Source organism: Apostichopus japonicus, chromosome 23 (assembly GCF_037975245.1).
Source record: "Apostichopus japonicus isolate 1M-3 chromosome 23, ASM3797524v1, whole genome shotgun sequence".
NCBI lineage: Eukaryota > Metazoa > Echinodermata > Holothuroidea > Aspidochirotida > Stichopodidae > Apostichopus > Apostichopus japonicus.
The window spans coordinates 11,753,783-11,781,089 of NC_092583.1; the positions used below are offsets into that span (position 1 = coordinate 11,753,783).

General features: G+C 37.2%; 1 protein-coding gene across 6 annotated transcripts in view; it reads right to left on the reverse strand.

Annotated features, from left to right (window-relative positions):
- The window catches only part of LOC139964502 (uncharacterized), a 141,244-nt gene that overhangs the window by 19,334 nt on the left and 94,603 nt on the right, over window positions 1-27,307 (reverse strand). For 4 of the 6 annotated variants that reach the window (XM_071966102.1, XM_071966100.1, XM_071966101.1 and 1 more), the window contains 17 exons: window positions 26,898-27,031; window positions 25,817-25,903; window positions 23,408-23,443; window positions 17,556-17,627; window positions 16,864-16,947; window positions 14,571-14,612; window positions 13,539-13,769; window positions 13,018-13,080; window positions 10,877-10,912; window positions 9,967-10,110; window positions 7,871-7,912; window positions 7,154-7,306; window positions 5,775-5,810; window positions 5,233-5,277; window positions 1,787-1,831; window positions 1,412-1,561; window positions 501-578 (listed from right to left, as the gene is read on the reverse strand). In XM_071966102.1, coding sequence (XP_071822203.1) covers window positions 501-578; window positions 1,412-1,561; window positions 1,787-1,831; window positions 5,233-5,277; window positions 5,775-5,810; window positions 7,154-7,306; window positions 7,871-7,912; window positions 9,967-10,110; window positions 10,877-10,912; window positions 13,018-13,080; window positions 13,539-13,769; window positions 14,571-14,612; window positions 16,864-16,947; window positions 17,556-17,627; window positions 23,408-23,443; window positions 25,817-25,903; window positions 26,898-27,031 — 1,478 coding nt within the window. The remainder of the gene's footprint in view (window positions 1-500; window positions 579-1,411; window positions 1,562-1,786; window positions 1,832-5,232; window positions 5,278-5,774; window positions 5,811-7,153; window positions 7,307-7,870; window positions 7,913-9,966; window positions 10,111-10,876; window positions 10,913-13,017; window positions 13,081-13,538; window positions 13,770-14,570; window positions 14,613-16,863; window positions 16,948-17,555; window positions 17,628-23,407; window positions 23,444-25,816; window positions 25,904-26,897; window positions 27,032-27,307) is intronic. The other 2 variants (XM_071966098.1, XM_071966099.1) reach the window with 2 other exon arrangements.

Sequence of the window (27,307 nt, forward strand, 5' to 3'; positions counted from 1 at the left end):
TAGGTCTTGTGTAGCTTCCCTCCTCCCCCCCCCAGCCCTCCCTTTCACCCCCTGTATTTGAGGTCGCATTGCATTCCAGTGAAACAGAAATCAATTGCTTAACAATATTCTCGAAAACTTGTGGACCGCTTACATTGCAACCACCTATATTTCTAATATCAGAAAGGAGTCATATTTTTAGTTTAACATTTTTTTTTTATGAAAATGTAATATTCTGAGCATCTTTTGGCTGGAATGATGATACTATTTTGCTAACTGTCCCTTCTCAGTTCTATTGAAAAAGAAAAAAGGGAGGGGATGTCGTCCCACAACCAATTGCCAAAATGTTCTGAAAAAAATCAGCAGAATTGTATCCATTAGGTCTCAAGCCCCTTAAGGTGGGAGACATTTAATAACCAAGACCAGAGATGAAGGATTTGATGAGTGCCACCAATGAAATTATGGAGAGAAGAAAAGAAAAGGGAAAATAACATGAAATTTACAAGAAAAATCCACCTTACCTGACCCGCTATTATTCCACCGGTCTGGTTGATCAAATGTTTTGCTTCGCTCACGAACTCAAAGGTCTCTTCGAGTTTCTGATAAAAGGTAGCAAAATGAAGTTACGTTTAGAGATGAATTGAACATTTATAAAAAAATTCTTAATCTCTGCTTATTACCTACGATAAAATATTTGTAGTCCTTCTGGCTCCGAGGAAATCTCATTTAACCATTTGTTTTCAAAATGATGTCATGATAGCAACTTGCCATTAACATAAAGGCAGCAAATTGTCAACCAGGACAGGATCTGAGTGAGGTGCAAAGCCAGGCTAGGCCTGGTACTTTATAATGATATGCCATTGATAGGCAATGTGAAATTATCTGGAAGAGAAAAAAACCTATTCTACATTGGTAGCTAAATATAGCCTCATCTCAATATTTTGCCACTATATCAAGATATGGGTTGTTGGAATGGAGCACATGTTTACCAGATAACCTCCCCCACCCCCTACTTCCTTACTCCAGTACATGGATTAAAACGGGTGAGTTGTCTGCGACTTCATCACATCATTTTCGCAAGCTTAACTTTCCTATTATGATGTCGTCCTTGATTTGTACTTGAAATTTGATACATTTTGAATGCTTGCTCGGTTGTCAATATTCGCTTCATTTCGAAAAATTCATCAAAATGCGAATTTGTGCCAAAGAACATATTCCTCGATGGCTAGAAGTTTTTTGGTTACGTTCTAACTAGAAACAAAGACTTTCTTGAGCGCCATTGCCACGATGACGTCATTAAATCTTGCAGTTAAATCTATAAGCTGAGAATCTGGATACGACGTAGCTTCACTAAGACAGCCTTGTGTGCCACCCACACAGTAAAAAGAATTATTATAATAATAATAGTAATATTGCAAACTGCTTTTCTTACCTGTAAAACCTCTACTGTGATATTTCCGCCTTGACCTGGTGGGCCCATGGGACCATCATTTCCCTGTATGCCTTTAAGACCTCTGGGCCCATTCAGCCCGGGGCGGCCTGGAGGTCCATTGATACTGATGCCGGGCTCACCGTTCTCTCCCTACAGGGAAAAAACAAAACAAGATGAACTTGATATGATGAGCTTGTACAGAAACCTCTAACTCTCTTTCCAAAAAAAAAAAAATTGCCTTTGAAAAACATCCTTGTAGAATGTCTTTTCTTTATGCAGACTGTGGCACATCGATGTATTGGATCTCACGAGCAAGAATAAGAGATGAAAATGTACGAAAGAGAATAACCGAGAAAAGTAGAGGGCAGCACTCACCTTAGGTCCTCTAGGCCCGTGCATACCCGTTGAACCATCAGCTCCCTAGGTAAGAAAAGAAGAATAACACATAGTTTACACCAATAGTCATAGCAGCAACTGTCAAAAAACAAAAAAAATCATCTTCTCCCAATTATAAGACTCACTTCTTTTTTTAAACTTAGCACCCCAAAAATTTTCCCATAAGTATATAGAAGGCTCGTTGCCAATTTGCACTGCCCAATTTTTCATTGAAGATTTGTGAAAAATCAATTTCAAGATTTTTTTAACATTCGAGTGATTAGCCATGTATGTAGTCAATTCATTAGGGTAAGGCAAAGGCATTCAACCATACTGCTACAGCAGGTTTCATCGAATGCTGTACATTAATTACAAATAATCAAATAATGTGACATATTAATGTTCTCTCCAATTACTGCCTCAATAACACCCCCAGCCCCCTTTTCTCTTTCTTTCTTTTGAATGTGACATGAAAAATGAGAGACTTCTTTACTTATAGCACAACAGATTGGCTATGATGAGATGACTAAAAACGAAAGAGTTTAATACTTTACAGCAGAAATTACAAATTTTCACCAAGAGAAAATAACCCAAAGATTTCTATCCTCACATTTTCATACAATGTCATACAATGGAAAGGGGCGGGGGGGGGGGGGGGGGAGGGGAGGGAATCCTGGATTTCTCCAAATTTATATTCCTGTTGAACCCAGTTTTGAAAATTCCCCTTTCCAACATGCGTGCAAACCCGATGTGTCGTTAAAGAAGCGAAATTTATTAAAAGGTAAACCGCAACTTTTGAAAGCAGTCAAAATCAAAAGACTTACCAACGTACAGGGCATGAGAACTTACTTCTACAATGTTATTTATATTACCAAATATTACTTCCTTATGACCCTCCTTTACTATCCTCTCCTTTTAAATTGATTTTCCTACGAAGGCAACTAATGGCCTTCCATTCTAGTGAGGGAGTTTACCTGCCAGGCATGACTAAAAGACATAAGATAACAAGAGCCCAAGGGCACTGTGGTTCCTTGCTTGGGGTATATGACAATACACATAATATTATCAAGCAAGATTGGGCTCAAATAGTCCAAGTAATTGTGGTCCTACATGTTCCCATAAAGTAACCAACACTATAGCCAACACTTTTGTGATCACAAAATGTGATCGGATTTTTTATCAAAAGGCACTTTTGAGATCTAAATATGGCGTCGAAAATGTAAGAAATATAAGAGACCTACAAGCGTGTCAACAGATATGATAACAATGGTGACCTCAGATGACATGACCTTTAAGTTTCAAAATGTTCCACCACCCCATTCACAACTTGTCCCAAAATATCAGCCATGTCACACCTTGGCATTGAGATTTAATTGCATTAAATGTCAAAAAATTAACTTTGAACTTGTATGTAACTTCACACACAAAGGTCACCCGGAGGTCAACCAATTGACATTTTTGATCGGTGAGACCTAAATAGAGCATGAATGTAAAAATTCAAACATTTTTTCTTAGCCCATTTTCTCCCCCCATAATACTACTTTTTTTAACATTAGCTGACCTTTGGTGACCTTGGATCACATGACGGTTAAGTTTGAAAATATTCCCCTATACCATTTGCAACTTGTCCAAAAAAATCAACCTTGTTCACCTTGGCACTGGGAGTTGTTGCATTAAATGTGTGAAAATTAACTTTGACCTCAAATAACTTCGCACACGAAGGTCACACGGGGGTCAACCCATTGACATTTATGATCAGAAGGTACCTTTAACATCTGAAAATAGAATCGAAACTGTAAAAATCCACAAAACACGAAAAGGTCACCAGAGGTCAAATTGAGGTCAAGGATTTCCCAGATGCGGGTCAACAATTGGATTACATCGAAGCAACTCCCAACCCTAACGGACAATTTGTTCTCAAGTTGTCGCAAAAATACTAGTTTTTTATCATTAATTGACCTTTGGTGACCTTGTATCACATGACCATTAAGTTTGCAAATATTCCCCTATACCATTTGCAACTACTCCAAAAATATCAACCTTGTCACACCTTGGAACTGGGAATTATTGCATTAAATGTCTGAAAATTAACTTTGAACTCATATAACTTCGCACACGAAGGTCACACGGGGGTCAACCCATTGACATTTATGATCAGAAGTTACCTTTAACATCTGAAAATAGCATCGAAACTGTAAAAATCCACAAAACACTAAAAAGGTCACCAGAGGTCAAATTGAGGTCAAGGGTCACCCAGATGCGGGTCGACAATTGGATTACATCGAAGCAACTCCCAACCCTAACGGACAATTTGTTCTCACGTTATCGCAAAAATACTAGTTTTTTATCATTAATTGACCTTTGGTGACCTCGGATCACATGACCGTTAAGTTTGAAAATATTTCCCTATACCATTTGCAACTTGTCTCAAAATATCAACTGTGTAACACCTTGACACTGGGAGTTATTACACTAAATGTCTGAAAATTAACTTTGAACTCATATAACTTAACATACAAAGGTCACCTTGGGTCAACTTATTGACATTTTTGATTGATGAGACCTAAATTAGAGCATCAAACTATAAAAATTCAAACATTTTTTTCTTTGCCCATTTTCTACCCCCAAAATACCAGTTTTTTGACATTAATTGACCTTTGGTGACCTCGGATCACATGACCGTTAAGTTTGAAAATATTCCCCTATACCATTTGCAACTTGTCCAAAAATATCAACCATGTCACACCTTGGAACTGGGAGTTGTTGCATTAAATGTCTGAAAATTAACTTTGACCTTGTATAACTTCGCACACGAAGGTCACACGGGTGTCAACCAATTGATATTTTTGATCGGAAGGTACATATGATATCCAAATCTAGCATCAAAACCAAACATTTTCTTTTTTGCTGGTTTCCTCCCAAAATAAGCACGTTTTTTCTAATGTGACCTTTGACCTTTTGACCTTGGTTTCAGATGTAGTTTAATCTCCTGATTCCAAAAAACAAAACGAAAAGTCTGTACAACCATCCTAACTCCGACCGAAAAACTTTGACCCCATATAACTTCGCACATAAAGGTCACATGGGGTCAACTTATTGACATTTATGATCAGAAGGTACCTTTGACATCTGAAAATAGCATCGAAACTGTAAAAATCCCAAAAACATTCGTTCATATCTCTGGTTTCGTGAAATGGGTGGTAATTGCGTTTGGTTCTGTTCTTTGTAACGATTTTCAAACAACTTTTGGTTGCCGTGGCTACACTATGGTGATGATGGACAAGGATGGGGAGGGGGATGTTGAATGGGGAAGGAAAGTGGTGATCTCTGGAGCATCAATTGTTGGGACAAGTTCACACAAATGCCTCCTCCTATGGCTAGGATCATCATCAGACAACAAAAATTAAAAAATTGAACAATGTAAAGTTTTAGACCGTTCTACTTACCGGAAGACCCATCAATCCTCTCATCCCTTCCAATCCTGGTTGACCCTGTACATGCAAAAGTAAAAAAATAAAATAAAAAATGTACAAAATTGCTAAATCTCACTAAAAAAAAAATTGAATAATTTACAAAACAAAGCCATGAAATGATTGAAAAAGAATGAAGAAAGCAAGAACCAAAGCTGGCTGAAAAACCTAAAACCTCCCCCCCCCCCTCCACCACTAAAAAACAGCTAAGAGCAACGAAATATTGAGCTGGACCAAGATTTGGAGCAGCAACCACAGGATTACAAGTCCTGTTCATGCCGAGCCGAGGAAAGCCGAGGCAATCCCTATGTCATATTCTTTGCGGGGGTACCTGGGATCACCACGCCAACTTCATTTGATACATCCCAGCAAAAAAGCATCGGGGAAAAGATTTCAAGAGAAAAATTCAGCTTACGTGATGTGTAAAACTCGTCAGAGACATAACCAAAGAGTCTTTAAGAGTTTGTGGATGTCAAACGGAAATAATAAAATAAATATGAAAAAAAAAGTCAACGTACCATATCTCCTTGAGGACCTTGGACTCCCCTCTCGCCCTAAAACATGAAAACAAAAATAACAATAAAAATGTAAATCAATGGTGAAAAAGACAGTGCCTAGAATTAAAACCTTTTTTTTTGTTGCTTCATGACCAGAAGTTTCATCTTCTTCATGTCCGTGATGCTCCAGTGGCCTGTGGGTTGCGTTCTACCGGGTGAAAGTACCCCCCCCCACCCCCTTCCCTTTTGAGAAACGTTTTTTATCATTAGGATGATTAGGGGTGCTCTGATGTACAATGGTGTTATATTTTGCAACATTTGAAAGATATATTTATGTCCAAGAGTTTTCCAATCAGCAGTTTCTTCCAAATACTTTGGTGACCATCTCAAAACCATTTTTGGCAACTCTAGAAAGGGTTGCAACAACCCACTTTGATATACCAGGGAACCAACTTAATATACAACACATTTGGATTTAACTTTTTACTAAGACTAAGTAAACCTCCCTTAGATAGGTCCACAGTTGCCCAATGGCATAGAGAGTTATTACTTGGGTAAATATCGAACCTCACAGGGAGGGATGGGATTTGGGTGAAGTTGTGCTTGGGAGAGAGGTGTCGGATTTTACTACCCAGAATCTGTTAATAAGTCTGCATATTGGATGAGATTCTCAAACGCGCAGGACAAATGTACATGGATAGATGGTAAATTTAGTATAGAATGGACCTTGTCATATAACATAATTTGCAAGGATATCAAATGTATGGCTTTTGAAACTCCAGCACTCTAATCAAAAACTTTATCACATTGTTTCTGCGCTCATTAAGTGGAGGGCAAGCATTTGCACACAACAAGCTAATGAACTTATTTTATGGTCTAAGGTCAAAATCTTTACATTACATTTCTTAAAAATATGTTAATAATTTGTTCTGAGAATATTTGTTACACCCTTTCTTTTTCAGGAAATGCAATACAGAACCATACGGTTAAAGGCATTGAAGACTCGCCCCAAACCACGTGCCGCGATCTGAAAAAGTTAACTTTCCGTTGCTAGCAAATGAAGTTTTCTTCTTGTCGCTACAAAATGCAGACAGTAATGAAACATGATACCTTGTTATATTTTATCTGGACCTGAGCTGTCCACGCTGCTATGTACACTGTGTTGTGGGTATTGAACGTAGCTGTTTGTATTGACGGTACACTAGTGTCTAATTACCGACGGTAGCAAGCTGTGTGTGTATTTTCTGGGATCAATGGTGGTGTCTAACACTTCTGTTACACCTCATTCCAAACTAGGTCAGATTACTGGCATCAGACATTTCTTTGAGCGCGAGTCTTCACACCCTTTAATTAACTGCAGTACAGAACCATACAAATAAGGCTATAATATCCAAATGTACCTGGACTCCTCTGGGACCCACCATCCCCATAGAACCTTTCTCTCCCCTCGGTCCTTCGGGGCCCATGGGCCCACGCGGTCCCGGCATACCGGTTTCACCATCTAGCCCAGGCAATCCATCTTGACCCGGCGGACCAGGCAAGCCTTCAACCATCTGCAGAGAAGAAGAAATAATAAATCGTCAAAAAGCAAATCAAAAGCATTTTCATCAATAAATGTCAGACAAATACAGCTTTTAAGTTTCTAAACCAATCACATCTTTCTGATTTCACTTTCAAAAACTTTTTTTTTTTTTTTTTCACAATTTTACTATGTCAGCATAAACTTTGGCAATCATTAGCCTTCCAATGTTTATTTTTTCAGATGCCTTAATATAACCTTAAAGATTACCCACTCAAAAGTGAGTCAGGTAGGAGGAGTATGTTTTATAAACATAATAACAGTACAAACAGATGCAACTCTTCTCTTGGGACGTATTAAAATAGTCCTCCATTTCAGCTTTAATATATCTGTGGTGTTTCACCGTATGATTCTAAGGATTTCTAGTTAGTACCGGACAATGTAACAGTGTGGCTGGATACAAAGGCCTCAGTAAGAACAAGTAGCAACTTTCAAAAGATCATAAATTTTAAATATTACGGATAAAACTTCTCCATCAAAGATGACAAATATATACACAAAAAAAAGAACCAAATTTGGGATGTCGCTTGTAACGTACCACAGGCATATCTTCCGTGACAAGGTCACCTCCGCTTCCACCCTATTGGGAAAACAATAGCAAAATGAAATAGTATGATTATTACAATTATCATTTTCATTCAAAAGAAAACATTAAACAGTAACTCTTTTTCCATCAGAACCTTTCCTTTAAATCAAGAGTGACATAATTTGATGTGTTCATTGTTTTCCTCCATTTTCTGACATATTTTTATTTTAAGAACCAAATTTAGCCTCTGCAGAAGATCCTGCTAGGATCGAAACGTCAGGCCAACTTACTTTCGATATTTTTAAGGATTGATATTTCACAAATGATGCAACTTAACACAAATTACCAATTTGAATTGCTTTTGATAGAAACTTTGAAGACATTTAATGCTAAATATCTTGTAACAATCTCCAGTTTTGTTCCAGAAAAGAGGTAATACTTCCAAATATTGATATATTTATTTTATCTTTCAATTTGTAATTTACAGTGCATGTCATATTTTTAAACAATTATTTAGAAAGTACCAAGTACACAAAATGTTGAATGGATTCATTAACTAGCTGATCATTAACTTTAATTAGGTCACAAAAATCTACCAGTCTGTCTGTAGTCTGATAAATAGGACTGTTCATTTGAGTAATATTTATTAGTTATTAATAAATAAATAAAAATTAATTTAATTTAAAAATTTAATTCTTTTTTAAAAATGGACAAACTGCAAAAAGCTACTGAAGTTCTTTTTGAGATAAACATCACTTTCTTTATAACAAAAGATAGAGACTAGGTAAGTACAACCAAACAGCTTGATCGACTCACAACCGCAGTCCCCCCTTACATCAAGACTGTAACTGTGATTCTTTTTTAAAATTGGACAAAATGCAAAAAGCTACTTTAAGTTCTTTTTGAGATAAAACAAAACTTTCTTAACAAAAGATAGAGGCCAGGTAAGTAAAACCAAACAGCTTGATCGACTCACAGGCCCAGTCCCCTTACATCTAGACTGTAACCGTGCGATCACAAAGGGGTTACATCAAGTGAGGTACATACATGTCCCTTCAAAGGGGAATATATACCGCAAATGATCTCAGTTCATATTACACTGATGGGTGAGCGATTTACTGTGTAATGTGTATTATAACAGATACTAAACTATTATTACTGTTATTACCAAGAGGCCAGAAAACATTCCATCTTTGATAAATTGAATGCTGTGTTTACTGAAAATAAGCAGGGAAATATATTTCCCTTCCTTTGATCGTCCTGAACGCCAGACTTGTTTGGACAAACCTAGATTCCATTTGGTGTATTGATTTATCCCAGACACTTTCCACAGAAAGAAAAAAGCAAAACAAGTTCAACTCCAGATAACCCCCAAAGCCAATGTTTTCTGCATGTAGGTTTGCACCTACAACAAAACCATATGAACTTATCCTGTTTTGAACTTAAATGCTTTTGAAACATGAAATGATGTCACGTTTTTCGACTTTTCAAACAGACACTGGGGAAAGCCTGAAGGATAGAAAGCGGATACACCCTGTTTGCTGTTAGAAGGGTAACGAACAATAGGTGTAAAACCAGATGACTAAAAAAAGGAATTCAACTAAATATCTCTCTTGATGTTACGGTGTCAGACGTCTTACGTTCCAAATCCCACCCAGATTTATATATTTTTGTATGCTTTAATATTTTTTAGGTACATTTTATATTTTTGTTCATCTTTATATTGTGAGGAGTACATTTTCATATTTTTGTACATTTTATAGGAACGTTTTCATATCTATGTATATTATTTTACCTCTTATATGTTGTTTACAATTTTTAATATTTTCAAGCTCTTGTTATCAACCAATTTCCGTTGTATTTTTAATACGATTGTTGTTTACAATTTAAAAATTGTATTTAAATTTATACGATGTTGTTTACAATTTTTAATGTTTTGAGTTCTTGATATCAACCAATTTCCATTGTAATTTTTATATGATTGGCTGAATAAATAACATATCTAAAAAAAATCAAGTCCTAGAAGAATAATCAGTCGAGAAATGAGACGAAATCAAGCAGGAAGTCTGGATTTTAATAAAAGTAAATCCTTTCAGCTGCCAGCTTACCATAAAAAGATGAGGCGGTAAGGTAGGTACTGGACCGGGAGGACCAGGCGGGCCCGGGGGACCCTGTAGGCCTCGTTCACCGTGGACGCCGTGTCTTCCATCCAGCCCAGGATGGCCCATGGGGCCCTGTTCACCCTGAATACCCTACACAGAGTAAGAAAGAGCAGGATTGAAGATGGTTCTCTAAATGTTAACACATCTTAACACAGGTGCTAAGTGATTCTTGTACATTTTCGTAAAAAAAAGTAAAACCTGAGGACAAAGAGGATCAGCAATTTTGTTCAAACATTTTAAGCTCAGCTAGAAAGGGGGGAAAGCATATGCTAAGAGTTTCTGAAAAGTAATTTACTGAAGCAGGGAACTTTCCAAATTATTCTCTGACACTGAGGAAAGTGAAATTAATCAAAAGAAAACAATGCTCTGAAGAGGGGTAGTGACAGTCAATCATTGGGGGAGGAAGGGGGAGGAAGGGGGAGGAAAGGAAGGAGGGGGGCACTGATGACCATACAAGCAAGGTAACCCTTGTTATACCAGCTACAATTCTGATAAAGTATGGTCTTTTATGCCACAATGTTTACAGTCTTACTTGCCAGTAGCACTATTGAAAGTAGAAGTTAAGTATCAAAGAGGACTTTGTAATTCCTTAATACCTATTCCCTTAGTAACCCCCCATCCATTTTATGGTTCAAATCTTCAACAAATCAATAGTTTGAAGGGAAAAAATTGAAATATTTGACTAAATCCCTTTAAAGGAGTGGTACAAACTCTTTGATGTGTTCATTGACCAAAAAGAAAAAAGTCATTTTTCAAATTAAGAAAACCTCATTTAACTAATTATGATTATGATTAATTGTTTAATAATGTAAATATTAACTGTCATGATAAATATATTAACCTTAAACAAACTTACCTGGTCGCCTTGATCACCCTTAATGCCTTGAAGTCCCTACAGATTAAAATAGACATGATAATGTAAATATGTAAATTTGTAAATATGTAAAATATGTAAATATGTAAAAATATGTAAAAATATGTAAAATATGTAGAATAAGTTCTATTTTTATTCAAATCAAGTTCAGTTGGAACTGCTACATTTTCTTTCAAAAAGCAAATGAAAGATTTACAAATATTTACAACTATTTATAGTTTGTCTGAATACTGTGGAACTTCAAAGTCCAAATGGCTGCACAATCTCTTTCAAACACACAGGGCACAAAAAAGCAACATACAAAGTAAACCTTTCCTTAAATAGTCCACCCCAAGGTATTTCTTGATTAAGACCTGTGTTTTGCAGTGTGCTGACTTTCTGTCCCTCTTCAAGCTTCCTCACCTCACCTTCCTTCCTCCCTCCCACCCCTACCCTTCCCCTCTTTCACCCCTATTTATTTTCAACAGACAAATTACATTTAGTGACTTTTGGTGACTTTTTGGGCATTTAACCAGTTTGCCAGTGACATAGCTGGGCATCTTATTCAGTGAATCCCATTCAAAAATCAAATTTACTAATTAAACCCTGAAGAATATTTCCAAATGTCTCTAGGTAGGGTTTTCACCCATTTTTCCATTTTTAGTTTTTTTCACAAATAGCTGATATATTTTCCAAAGTTATCATTATTCACCATAAATTTTCCACATCGACAAAAGTTTCAAAATCACTTTTGACATCAATTATGATTGACACTTGCTACTGAAACTTTTAATGCAGAGAAACCCTTACTGAAATGAAACGTTAAGGTTGAAACTTTTAATGTTTTCTTTGAAAAAGAATGACATTGACTATGTAGCCTGGTGTCGTCGTTGTCGTCAAGGCAACATATTTCCTGGTCGTTTATGAACCGTTTGGGAAGAAAGAAGAATATGGAAATTAATCACTGTTGTGACATGATGGATCACTTCGAAGACGATTGTCTACGCCGTGCCGACCGATGGTGGAAAAGACATTACCGTGGGGAAAAGCGACACACAAGCCTGGTGATGCATTACCAAGCGAGAACAGTCGTTAATTAATAATGAGACACGCGTAGTTATACCCACGAAGTAAGACTTGTCCCGAAGGGTACATAAAAATAGATTATAGTCATGTTGTTATGAGGAACCTCACTTTCCAAATGTGATCTTTTTTAAAGCGACAGGCTTGATATTATCATGAAAATATACATTTTCTGAAATCATAATCATCTTCCTGTGCATCTGTTTTGTAATATCACGTTCATCTCTAGCAGAGTGCTTTTAGGCCCCGAGTTTTAACCCCCAAGAAAAAAACATGATATGTGGTGTTGAGGTCCACGCTCGAGGTCAGATTTTGCATCGTAAAACACCGTTCAGAAAACACTTAATATTGGAACAAAACGATCTTCTTCTCCGTATATCAGAATCTGTCATAATTCGATATCTCAATATTTCCTTGTACAAAAATATCAACGTTATTTAAGCTAAATACTATATATTGTTAACAACATCGGCACCTTTGGGCGCTGTGCCAAGTAAGACCAAGCTGCAGCAGCAGCTGCATCCAGCTCAGCTAGGATGAATCGATATCAAAGAACAGCCTGGGTTACCTCTGCAGACCTGCAATACTGTACCTATTGACACTGTGGAGTGGAACAGAGCATGTCCTGCACAGCCCACACCTACCCCCCCACCTCCCCAGTGCTTTACTTTCGACATGGTACCTTAATAATAATAAATAATAATAATAAGCCATTTATATAGCGCCATAACTAAAATGATATTCTATGGCGCTTTACAAGGAAAAAATAAAACATACAAATGAACAAAAACAGCAACAAGACAGGAAAAGAGAAAAAAAAAGAGGATTACTGAAAGACCTCATTAAAGAGAACTGTCTTCAGAACTGTCTTGAAAGAGAGAAATGTGGATTGATTAGCAACCGAAGACGGCAAGTTGTTCCACACCTTACTGTTGTTGAGAGAACTCAGTATTAAAAAGCTCACATTTAACATGTCAAAAATATTCAAACAATGAGACATTCAGGAATAAAAAAATTGTTTATGAAAAGCAATCAATAAACGTGAAACTGGTCTAACTCACCTGCAATCCCATCTGTCCTTTGACGCCAGCGAGACCGGTGTGACCGATCGGACCCATGGGACCCTGAGAAAAATGTTGAGAAAAGGTTCAACTTATTAACTATATAAAGAACTAGATATAGATTACCATCGCATCAAACATCTCTTTTATGTTTGAAAGGGTGCACACCCTTCTCGGTGTAATTTTAAATTTGGGAAAGAAGGACGATATCAGACTTTTTTGAAAAAGATTGAAAAAAACAAAAAAACAATGACAGCTCTCAAGGCTACGAATCTTGGGGTACATCCCTTTTGGTGGCCGAGTCAGCTGTTTTATAAACGGTACTTTAAATTCGACGGGGATTGTCCCCAGGAAATGTGGGACGTGGGGTGGGGGAGGGGACCATCTATCTACCTTTAATTCAATCACATCGAACATATTAATAATTTTCAATATTTCGAAAAATCAATGTCAAAGTTCTGCTAAATTTGAGATCAATTTAGTTTCTTTCGTATAAAATTCAAGAGGAAATAAATACTAACCGGAGGTCCAGGAGGGCCCATGCTGCCGTTGAAACCGTCCCTTCCGGGTATCCCCTCGGAACAGCTGCAGTTGGTACCGTCCCTTCCAGAGGGGCCCATTGGACCTATGATACCCATGACCCCCTGGAGACCTGTTGGTCCTCTGCTTCCTCTGACTCCTTTCTGTCCTTTCATACCCTTAGGGCCGATGACACCTCTGGCTCCTTTAGCACCGGGACGTCCCTCTGGGCCCTAGACAGAAAGGTGATGAAGATTTCCAGATTTGGAACTTTTTTTGTTTTAATGTTTTCAAATTTTTTAACAAATTTAAAAAAAAATAATAATTAATTTTTTTTAAAAATTTAAATTTATAAAAAAAAATAATTTCTGTATTACGAGGACATTGCGGAGAGAGATTTCTTTGTCTCCTTTTGCACTTCTTGTTGATATGTAACTATCGATACAGATGAAAAGTTCCCCATATCTCACAAGATTCTCCCGTTTAATCAATGATATATATCACTGAAGTACACATTTTGATTATGATTGCAAATGAAAGGAAAATATGTAGTTAAGGCTATGAGACAACTGAAAAAAAAGGAGATGGAAAAATGAAAAAATAATCCACATTATTGATTTCTATTTGCCTTAATTTCAAATTCTCTTTGTGTATTCTCCCCCCCCCCACCCCCTCATCCAAACCATAGTCTGCTGCCATCAATTTTATGCAAACACGGTGCTTTCTTGTTGCCATGTGAAACTAGACCAAATGGAAATAGCAAAGCAAATTAAAATTCAAAGGGAGGGATGAAAATGACAAAAATAAATGTACATATATCTATATATAATATAGGTTTTTCCATGCCGTGGACCAAGTCGATGCAAACATGTTGTTTTCAGAAAATTGTCACGTAAAAAAATACCAAATGAAAATCTAAAGCATTACAGACTTAAACCAAGGATTGAAAAATGAAAAAAAAGAAATATATTGAACCAAAAATTCATCATTTCAACTTAATAGCGTCTAGTTCTCCCATTCTGCAGGCTACTTACTGTAAACAGACCTTCACCAGAGCCGCCCAAATCAAAGACGCTCTGTAAAATGTAAATTAGTTCATGAATATTAATGAAGCGAGAGTACATATATAGTGACCACACTGAAGCAAAGGTATATTGTTGATATATGAATGATCAATGAGGTGAGAATGTTCATTTAACATAATATATTCAGCATTCTCCGAGCCAAAAATAAATTTGGACATGCAAACATGGTGGTTACTGTCGGGGCCGGTACAATCGGCTATTTATGACTTTAGGTGCTAAGTTCTGGGTTTTCTGGCGTCAAAAGTTAATTTAGTACGTGTCTTTGACTCTTTGTTTGATGTTTTCAAACGTGCCCAGTGTTATCTGCGACAGATACTGGAAGGAATCGAGACGAGTTGCAAAAGGTGGAAACGAAAATAAAATACTGAAGGAGTACAAATTTCGTAGACAGACATCTACGTATTATTTGATCGTAGAAGACAATGTCAAGCATTGTTGTCTGTTGTATTCTCCCATTAATTAAAATATTTTCCACAATTTACTCCCATCTTTTCAATACTTTATCATTTATGAATTAAATTCCGTGACAGGGCAGAGTGGTATGGCTTCAACAGTAAAGTTCTCTTAAAATCAAACACACATCGACCCATTAAGACAGAGCTGTAAATAGTTGATAAATTATTTCATGCAAAAATTCGTTATGAGGAATGCATGCTCGAGTTAAACAAACTTTATAAGAAACAAAACATAAAATGTATTCTGCAACAATATCTAGGATGTGAAATTTTGAAACACCCAGAACATAGAAAGTAAAGTTTAATAGCATAAGAATATATTTTCCAAAAAAAAAAAAACATCAGTTAATTCTGCAAATAATCTACAAACCGTTATAGATAGGAAAGGGGGGGGGTGGGGGTATAGAAGATTTTCAACAGTATCAAGGTAGGTGGAGGAAGGTAAAAGAGGAAGGGGGAGTGGATGGGACATTTTGTGGTCAAGTCATAGTAAAACTTACAACAGCATAAAAGTATATGACATGAGACATACATACTTCAGATGGAAATGTTTTGAGTGGGTCTGTTCAGGATGAAACTTTGGTTTGGGTCCTGACTAACTTTGGGGGCGGGGAGGGAGGGAGGGAGGGAGGGAGGGAGGGAGGGAGGGAGGGAGGGAGGGAGGGAGGGAGGGAGGGAGGGAGGGAGGGAGGGAGGGAGGGAGGGAGGGAGGGAGGGAGGGAGGGAGGGAGGGAGGGAGGGAGGGAGGGAGGGAGGGAGGGAGGGAGGGAGGGAGGGAGGGAGGGAGGGAGGGAGGGAGGGAGGGAGGGAGGGAGGGAGGGAGGGAGGGAGGGAGGGAGGGAGGGAGGGAGGGAGGGAGGGAGGGAGGGAGGGAGGGAGGGAGGGAGGGAGGGAGGGAGGGAGGGAGGGAGGGAGGGAGGGAGGGAGGGAGGGAGGGAGGGAGGGAGGGAGGGAGGGAGGGAGGGAGGGAGGGAGGGAGGGAGGGAGGGAGGGAGGGAGGGAGGGAGGGAGGGAGGGAGGGAGGGAGGGAGGGAGGGAGGGAGGGAGGGAGGGAGGGAGGGAGGGAGGGAGGGAGGGAGGGAGGGAGGGAGGGAGGGAGGGAGGGAGGGAGGGAGGGAGGGAGGGAGGGAGGGAGGGAGGGAGGGAGGGAGGGAGGGAGGGAGGGAGGGAGGGAGGGAGGGAGGGAGGGAGGGAGGGACACATGCCAAGACCCCATCCCTCTGATCATGCAATTATTTCCAATACTGATCCAATGTGATTTTCTCAAGGTGTGAATGACATGCAGTTTTATGTAGGAGGTGTTACAAAGAAGGATATAGGATCGGACACACCAACGAACTAGCTTCTCTATTTTTTTTTTCTCCGATTCTTAAATCTCATTGGCTGTTGTGCATTTCTCGTATATTGTGAGTCTCCCGATACACAAGATTACAACAGAAGTTTCTATTTTGTCATTGTAAGTAAGATTGTCTAACATGAACAAAAGCCATAAAATATCACTCTCTAGTATTCAAATGATCAATTGTTGAAAATTTGTTATTTTTGGCAGAAAAAAGGGTCTTTTTGCATACTTTTCTTTCGGCCAATTTTGACATGTTATTTTTAAGTCTCCAAAGCTATATCCATCTTTAACATTGTCCTCTAGTAAAAAGCTGACAAAAATTTTTGTTTACAAAACCGGGGCTGACATGCAAACATGCAAAAAGTTAATCAAACTTGATATATATTAATGGATTCTGTATGTGTTCTTCGGGACATTGGCTGTGTCCATCCAAACTTTGACTCACAATGCCAGGCTGTCCGGGTGGACCCTCTGGCCCTTGTGGACCAACAGGACCCTCAGGACCGACAAGCACTTGAGCTGGTTCTCCCTGAAAATAAATAACAAAATAATACAATCAATAAAAATTGATGGCTACGTTCAAAAACTCTTTACCGTTGGTTCTAAATGTTGAAGGCAAGCTTTCTGGAAATAACCAGAATCAAACAGTTTAATTCCTTGTTTCAGAGACCCTGAACAGATTACAATTTTAAGTATGTTATGTATATCCCATTTATCCCATTTATCTCAAATTACATAGATGATATTTTCTTGTTATGGAAAAATATCAATCTCCCTGTCAAAAAAAAATTGAAAAAAATTTGAAACCAAGGTCAAATCACTGATCAGATTATTATTAAAATAAAGTATTCCAAAAAAATTATGATATTTTTTTTTAAATCAATTTGAATCATATATTAAAATGTATTATAAAATAAAATAAACTGTTAGCAAACTCCTTATCCACTAGAGAGCCTGTGTAAGTTGGCCTGATGTTTCGATCCTAGTAGGATCTTCTTCGAAGGCTACATTTTACACAGCAGTACACTAATCCTTTATTTCGTCTTGTTTCTGTTTATCTAACAGAAAGTTTTCGACTTTGTTATTTGACCTTCAAGAACGAACGAACGAAACTGATATGAGATGAGATGAATGAACCTTTTCTCCCTTGATTCCTTGTTCTCCTTGTTCGCCTCGTTTCCCTGGCAACCCTCTGGGTCCATCAGGTCCCTGAATAAGGGTTAAAACACAAATATAAATATATGAGAGCAAAAAAGCTAAGGTGAAATTAAATATCTCTAAATGCAACTCTTAAACAATTCTACACTTACCATTTTACAGTCCTAGGCAGGGAATCGTTGTGGTCAAGTGGTCAAATTGCTATATAAGTTCGCAGATGAATAGCAGGGTGTTTTGTTTTCCTTTAACATAGGAACTTAACATTAACATAACTTAACACTGGAATATATCATTTTTTTTTCCTTCTAAATTATATTTCACTGTATGATGTGAAAAATGGATTAGCCAAGCTTAGGAACTAAATTATTTTTGGGGTTAAATTATATCAACCAGCATCGAATATCATTTTTTTTTGGGGTGGGGGGGCAAAATCAACTAAAAACAAGGTGCATTTACTCATTAATGCCTTTGCATCAACATCATTCTTCTCTTTAATTCTTTCCTCATTCACTTAGGCCTTCACTTACCGTACCTTTAACAGACAAATATAATGATATTACCAAATAACAGAATGTTTTACTTTCAACTTCAAACAGAACCCTGCAAACATATATAAGATGAACTCAACAAGATTAAAACATGGAAATATTTAAAGAAGTTTAAAAAACTTTGTAATTCGGTTAAAAAATTCCCATGTTAATTTAGCGAAATACGACGATACAAAACGAGCCACACTGTAACCAAGTGTCACTACGAAGAGACAGTATCGATGTTATAAGAGGCAGCTGCACCCTAATAAGACCCTTCGACAAAAAAGTCGCCAGTCGACGACAAGATCTGAACTAACTTTCCCGAAGAGTTGATTAATGTTACTGTTTGTTTAAAGAGAGGAGGATGTTATTCGTTAACCCAGACGACGGCTCGTAAAATTCAGAAAACTCGTGAATCAACTTCCGTCTTGGAAAAAAACATAATCGAGAGGGAAAAAAATATATATTAACAAATGGTTAAAGGCTCAGTTGTCCTAGCAGTCTAGCTGAAGATCAAAATTAAGAGGTTGGCAGCGATGTTATTATTAGCTGATAGAATTTACAAAGAGGAAAAAAAAAAAGTAGAAAAATATATTGACTATAAACAACTCTCATCTTTTCTTGGATATCGTTAAATCGTCATCGAGGAATTGTTTAGATTAAATATATAACCCTTTAGAAGATGGAAGACTTCTGCCTCCCTTAACAAAATGTATCAAAGTTTGGGCAGTACTTTGAAAATAAATCTGGATCCCCTCCTAATCCCCCTCCCTTCCCCCTTCCCCTCATATTGCTAAATAAAGGCTTCATTCACAAGTTTTAAACAAAGGCCACATCCATCATCATTATTATGGATACAGTACTTACAGTAAATCTCTCCCTCCCTCCCCCCACCCATATCCCCTTCCACCCCTCTCCCCCCCCTCTCCCTCTGCCCTCAGCTACTAAAGAAAGAAGTTAAAGCAACCGCCATATCTACGGCAAGGATTTTAAACTTGTGGCATAGAAAGCACCGTCTGTCGCAAGAAGAGAAAGACCCTACAGAGAAAGCAGTAGCATATTAAAAGCCAGCTGTAATAAGACCAGTCTTCCCGCTAATCCCAAAAGTCGCTGGTTTAGACTACAGAGATCGTGAGGGTGCCGAATAGGCTGTGTCCGCCGCACACCGCGCATACCAAACTGACCCAACCACTAATCCCTGGCCCCTATATACCATCAAGATAATTAATGCCCATGCCCTTACAATTAGGCACCATGTCAAAAAGCTGGTAGGGTGTGGATCTAGCTGCAGCCCAGGCTTTCATTGTACAACATACTCTTTGTGTGCTTGACATTTTCACACAATGGACACAATATGTAATCTAGATTGTTTTGATATTCGTTCAGCCTAGCTGCAGGATACATTGCAGCTGCCTGTTCTTTATGACAAGGTGTTGTAGCTACTATCAAACTTTATCATAACTACTAAACTGACCCACCACCAGGAAGGTCAATAATAACATTGACCGTACAAACATATCCCATTAACACCCCCTCCTGGGATCCTTGTTTAAACGCCAGGACGATCGGACAACATTTTGAGATTTTAAACTGACCCCGATTCTTAGCATGATTATATCCTCAAAGTGATCTTGTGCCTCAACTGTGTGGTGTCCGTTTCAGATACAACTCTTAAGAGATCATATTCACACTTCACCAGAGCTAATAGTGCGAACAGGGCCCTCCCCCCCCCCCCACCCAGACATCAGGGAAGCCTGGAAGGGCTCTGGTTCTCCCTTCCACAACCCCAATCCCTCCAATAAATTTCAACACATATATATGTAGTATAATATGATAATGTAAAAGTAGATTTATGTCAGGCATAATGAAAATATATCAATCACAGCAAACTCTCGATTATACAGCACAGTGATATCATGTATCCCAATGAGGACATTTATAATCATATATAAACTTGCAAACAATTGATTTACATGCAGCCATGAGAGTGTAATAATGACTGCAGAGATTGAAATTATATGTGAATTCATGAAAATAAGGGTCAAAACATCCACAGAAAGAGGTCACAATTACCACATGATCGTTACCTTTCCTTAACCGATTTAAAGGTCAAATGTCTACCATTCCCCAACCCACTAATCTCTCACACCCTTCCCCTTACCCCCACACCAAACTTTGAGCTTGCAAGATTTTGCTAAAATCTTCCCAGAACATTAAAACAGGATCCAAATACACAAATTTATTCCTATGAAAGCAGAATGAAATGAATTTTGGGTGGTGTAAAAATTTCACCAGAGAGTGACTGCTCCTTTTTTTTCTTTTTTTTTAACACTTTCTTGCATTAACAAAGAAATAATTTCTCTGAGTCACTTCATAGCAGTATATAGTCATACACTACATCCAGTGACATGAATGTTCGAATAATTTCTTTCCAGACTGTTGTCTATGACATTTCAAATGACTCATGAATTGGGGCACGCTGATTAATTTCGCAGCTACGAACATTTAATGAATTTTCAGGGCGCAGGCATTCACGGAGTGTATCCTTGATGGATTGGTCGGTAAACAGCATGTAGCACAAAGTTTATGTACAGAGGAATCATTTTATTTGACTACTCCATCAAAATGCCAAATAAATTGTCGTAGACCCTCAAACTAGCCACCAACCCCCCCCCCCCAGTACTTGAAGCTAGCTACCCTATTTCAAACATGCTCCTGCATATTTTGAGTTCCCTGTACACACATCCAATTTCGAGACGCCCGCCCGCCCGCACAACAATGTTGAAACAGCTTTTGATTGATTCATGACATCGTTTCACACAATTTTTTTCCCTATGCTGAACTGCCAAAAAAAGCAATACATATTGGGTCATGTTGGCGAAGCTTTTTCTGAATGACACTTTTTTTCTTGGTAATAATATTTGTTTTATTCACAGAGTTAACAAAAAAACTTCATTTCACTTTGTTAAACTAAAATAAAGAAATGACAAGAGGAGTGATCAAAAATACTTTTTGGCAGGAAATTGAAGAAACTCTCTGAACGTTATAATCAATGACTTTAAGTACAGTAGTGTTCACATTCAGACAGTTAAATGTCTCAATGAGGGTCTTATGGGATGGGGTGGGGGGTGGGGAGGGAACTATGGGTGGCAGTAAATTGCTTATTGCAATTTGAGAACATTAGTGAACATTATGGGGCTTTTTAGAAAAATATTGCAGTAGCTACATAAATGACAATTTCCAACTTCTTTAAGGAAAACCAAGCTAGCAATGTGAACTCCCATGGGGTGAGGAGGAGGGGAAGGGGATTACATTCTTCTTTTATATGTTACTTTCATAACTTTTATATCAACTATACCTTTCCAATGTTTCGATTCAGCCTGTGACTGTATTTATTGAAACAGGACGCTGATTATTAAAGTACAGTGGGTTAGTATTACCGAACTTTGTAAAAACATGTTTAACTACAGAATTCTCATCTGAGGGGTTAAACTAGCTATCTATCAATAGCACTTACCAATTAATTTTAAAAAATCTATCTAGGTTAGGTTTATTGAAGTAGGATGGATGACTCAGGAAGTGTCAATTTTTTGCTATAGGGAAATGAGAACAATTGAATGATAAAATACAGAAAAGGTAAAATAAGCAAAGCGCATGAATGTAGGACATTAGGACATGCAAAGCGGGGGTGGGGTTCGGCCTTTTCATTTAAACAAACAATCCAAATGAATTGTAGGTCAGAAGTTGCTTTTTGTTTTTATTATTATTATTATTATTTTCGATACTGTAGGTCAACGATAAAGGGTTAGGCTAGATGGAGGGGAAAGTGAAACAAACTTACAACTGGAGTGTCAGTGGTAAATATTGTCTATATGATATTAATTATGAGTTTACTGTAGACACTGGCTTTTTGTTTAAATCTATTGAAAATTTGCTTTCATGTATTTGTAATAAATTTCGATAAAACTTCTGTCTTGAGGAAACGAACATTCGTGTGCAACTTGAAATGCCTTTTGGAAATACCTATGACGACAATACTGTTTTCTGTTGAAGATTTTTTGGATGTCTATCTTGACATTGAAGAAGGTTTAGCTATGGATTACAGTTTTACTGTCAAAGCAAAAAACAAAAACTATGTATATATCTCTTTCTTTGGCATTGCATGAAATATTCCACACAAAAAAAGACATGCAACATTTTCAGAAATGATTGTTTAATAAAATATTCTGTTAATCTATGGAAGTATCTTTCAACATTTTCAACCCCCCCCCCCATTGTTTCCTTTTCTTTTTCAAAATAGGCAACATCATTTGTTTCCATGGTTACTTAATGCAAAACACCAAACACACCACCAAGATCATCCATGTGTGATAGAGCTATATACAATTGGCAATGAACCACATCCCTAATGGTCCACATGTGCTGCCAAAAGTTTGTCACAAACTTAGATACAATTATCATTAATTTGAGATAAAAGTGAATACATATTTCCTCTATTTTTTCTGTCAAGAATTATGGATATCTTGCGAAGGTCCAGAGCTGAACCCAAACATATACTGTTAACGAATAGGCCAGCTACACTGTAAGAAATGTTTTTTTCTCAAAAAGAGAGTTAGAAAATTGAAGATGGCTCTATTTGTAAGTTGCAAAGCAGACATTTGAACGAGAAAGACAAAAACGGTAGGGGATAGAGAAAAGCTGAATTTATGCATATTCATAGCTCCAACAGAATTCATCTGCATACATGTGGTAAAGCCTTTTTGTGTCGGTGACCAAAAATGCTCGCCCAAAGCATGATTTGGATATCAGGCCATATGTATATATATCGTAACTGAACAGATATTGATTATTACAATATCAACTTCGCAAACCATGTGCAAAACAAACATGCAAAATACATGAATGAAAAGCTCATTTAATTAGCTCCCAGAGAAACAGAATACGAATATTCAGTGGGATGGCAAAACTTTCATAATTTTACACTGCAGGTGTGTGTCGGATGCCGAATAAAAATGGTGGATTTTATGATGGTGGGTATTTCGGTAGGTATACCATGATGTAAATGTTCATATGAATATAAAATCACGACACATAAAAGCAAAGCATACAAGAGGCTATATAAACTTTGCTGCGGAACGTTTCATATGAATAACTGAATATGCAAAACTCATGAATATGTAAACATTGGAAATGACCACGAGGAAAAAAAAATGAATAGGATTAGGAAGATGTCATTGGTTATATTATAAACAAAGGAAATGTGAAACACGTTTCTTTGTTATGCATGGACCTGTTTCTTACCTCAGGGCCAAATTTTCCACGGTCACCTTTCTCACCCTGCAAGATAATTGGGGGGTGTATGTGACAAAGACAGAACCCTAAGACATGCAAAAAAAAAACACATGCACTGTTCGACTACTTTCCCTATTAAATATGTATCTATATCTGCTACAAACAAACTAAAAACAAAACAAAACAAAAACAAACAAAAATAAGAAACTTTTAAAGGGGGCTACGGCAAAACAAGATTTAAATTAATTTACAAATTTGAAGCGGGATCAACCTTTCCCATCATATGGCTCACTTTACCAAAATTCAACAACAATAATAACAAACATTCTTTTTTCATTTTTTTTTTTTATCTTCTTTGTTAAATTTGTAATTTGGCTATTTTTTTTTTTTTAATTATGCCATAATCACAACTTTTTTGGTTTGGAACTTTTGCGTACAAAGTTAAGGAGGAAGCAGATATTACGTCACTCAATTTTCAGTGAACACAAAAGCTGCTGCATTCATTCAAAAGAACAGTTGCTCTTTGAGGAACAATCAGCAGACAAATTATTAACTCTAAAGGTATTTGGAAGGGAAGGAATGGGGGGGGCGAGGTTAGGACAGGGGTGAGAACAAGGGGACTTCTATCGAAGAGTCCTTTATGCTGGCAGAATTTATCATTATTAAGAAACAGTATTAAACATGAAAGCTTTCAAACAAAATGTCCAAGATACACTGAGGGGACCATCAGCAATTAAGTTTACGGACTTTGAGATCTACAAACATTTTCTCTGCTGAATATTCATGAATAACAATTTCAAAGTCAATGGTTTGACGATTTTTTGCAGAAAAAGACCATGAATCCTTTGTTTAGTTTTTTATTAGTTATGAGAAGTTTTTTCAATTTTCTATCCATAAACACTGAGTTTGTCAGTCAACAGGAGGTGGGGAGGGGAGGGGGGGCAGCCACAGAATATTTGGGATAATGAAATATTTATGGTGATCTTTTGGGATAATTTTACAGCATTTTTGTGAGAGTTTTTCTACTCTTATCCTGTTTTACCTCTAAGAAGGATGAGGAATCTATAACTAGCAGCGGTAAATGATATACACATCTACACTAGGGGTCTATCTCTACCCTGTTATAAATATTCAAAAACTTATATAAGTGAAAGGTTTCTTGGAAATTTAGTGATTTAGTTTTTTTTTCCTACTTCACGTTCCTCTTTCTTTCTTTTTCTTCTGCTTAGAATATTGAAACTCATTGTGTGACATTTTTTTTTTTTTTCAGTTTTTGGAAAAAAAAATTATTATTATATTTTTTATTAAACCTTATGACCATTCCTACATTACTTACATGTGACTTTAGATAGCAACAAAATAATTTAAAAAATAAAGAAAAAATAAACAAAAGCAACACAAAAACACTTGCCAAGCAGATAATTAAGCTGGTTAACCCACTTTTTGCAATGGACTACAAACCAGCAATTCTTCTACGACAAAACAAAAAACAACTAGCTTCATCTATTTCACATATCCCAGCTGTATGATAAAATGAACTAAAGGCTAATGATTTGATGAGAGTAATTAACCTTCTATGCAAATGGATGTCCCAATCAACAAATTTTAGCCCCATGTTAAATGATTTCTCTTATAACAACATGAAAACAAGTTTTGGGACGTACAGAACGAGCAAAAAAAGAGTGAAATTCCTTTTGGTATTTTACAGCAACTATGGAATTATTCAACAAAATATTTGACCTTTGCCGACCTTGAAATATCAAACCATTTTCATCCGAGCAATTCAAGATTGTCTTTTACAAAAAGACCCTTCAAAAGTGACCTTATTCTGACAATTGGGTATCACCAAAAAAAAAAAAAAAAACAACGATAAAATTGGTCGACAAAAGGCCGAAAGATACCTCCAGGGCGTAATTCCATATATGGGTTCACATTTTCATGTTATGTTATTTATATGACAAGATATATGGCCTGGAGTATAATCCTACTGAAAGGGTTCTCAATTTTAACCTAAATCTTTAATCAAAATATTCACTTTCGTCTCTGAAATGCTCAAACAAGATGAACCGAATCTTGACATACAGTACACCACCAGAGTATTTATAGCATCATCCTTATCAATGTCAAAAGAAATATTAAAAAAAAAATCTCTCTCTCCTTCTTTGGGAATTTTAATTTTGTAAGCTACTTCTGAGGTGAAAAACTTGCTCTTTACTTATACAAAATGAAAAACTTAACTCAAATCACATTCAGAGGATAATCTATGCTAATCAATTAATTTTATTTCAAATCAAAACATCTGTCTTTCCCTTACTGGGGATCATTCCAAGTTTTTTTTATGGAAATAAAAGCAAGCAGTCTTAAACTGACAAGTTTTATGTGAAGGAGAGGAAAACATAGCCTGTCTCCGTATCTTACCTTTGTTCCCTGAGGTCCTACCAGGTCCTCGGGGTTAAATGTCGGACGTGGCCCGGGAGGTCCAGGAAAGCCCTCGCCGGTGTCACCCTGAGAGGAGAGACAGAAAGCAAGATGATGGAATCTTTTAGCTCAATGAACCTGTAGTGGTTTGTACAACCCTGAATGGAACCACATACAATTCACATTAGTTGTGTACAGCAATGGTTCTACTTTTAAAATGCTGTTGTCCTATACAACATTGTTAATCTAAGTGGAAGCTTGTCCATGTCAACACCCTATTTCTTTGGGAAAAGAAACAGTTGCAAAGAGTTTGGCATTAGCTCCGCTTTGAAGAGAAAAAGACCCATGGCCTCAAATTCACACCTTCACATTATGTCAGACAACTGTGACATGACATAAACATTCACCCTGTGACCTCTAACCAAACTGACCTACTTTTTTCTTCATTCTTCATTGTACCCCCACCCACCCACCCCCCCCCCCCCTTTCAATGCCAAGATGTGTTTGAGATCTGCAGAAGAAATATGTCAGCCATGCAGGAAGATTTTTTTTAATTTTTTGATCGTTTTAAAAGAAGGAAATTATAAATTACTCTAGGAGTGATCACTTCACTACCTTCACTTTCTTTCTATCTTTTTTCTTTCTTTCCAGAACATTCAGATCATCTGTACACCACCTTTGGAATTTCTTAGTAAATAAACAACCTGAAGCTGACAGAAAAATTATAAACAAATTTGAAAATAGCAGAGACAAATATTTGTTTTGGCTAGTACTTAAACTGAAACCAGTGATCACAGGAATTAGAAGTCTTTGTCCCCTACCAGGTGATATGTCCAGTCCTTTGGAAATGTGAAGTATAATGATTTGCTATTAGCATATATGTGGTTTTACAAAATCATATCATATCTGTATATTTCTTTTCCATTAACCACCTTGTGAGAGTGCACAATTTTGAATGCAATATTCCAATATCAGATTTTTAATTTTTTTTATTATCATCATTTTTTATTATTATTATTATTATTATTTATTTTATTTATCATTTTTTTTATCATTACTTTTTATTGCCAGACTTTCTTACCTTATCCCCCTGATCCCCGGGATCACCTTTGTCACCCTGATCCCCCTTGATACCCGTATCTCCAGGTGGTCCGGCAACCCCTGGTAGGCCCTCCTCTCCTTCATCACCTTTGCTACCTGGAAGACCCCCATCACCTGTAAAGAGTAATAACAAAAACAAACTTAAAGAAAACTTTTCCAGAGATGTCATCCAATTTTTCCTGAAGATGTCCAGGGAAGAAACCCAAACAGTCCAAATTCCCAATCAAGAGCGAGAAAAGAGCCGAACGAAAAAGTTGAAAACATTGGAAATTCCAGAGAGGTGAAACTGGATATAACTTTATTCAAACGGACAGAAATAAATGCAATTTCATGATTTTAAAACCAAGAGTGGGCAAGAGATATTATTATTATTATTACACCGGTGCTTAT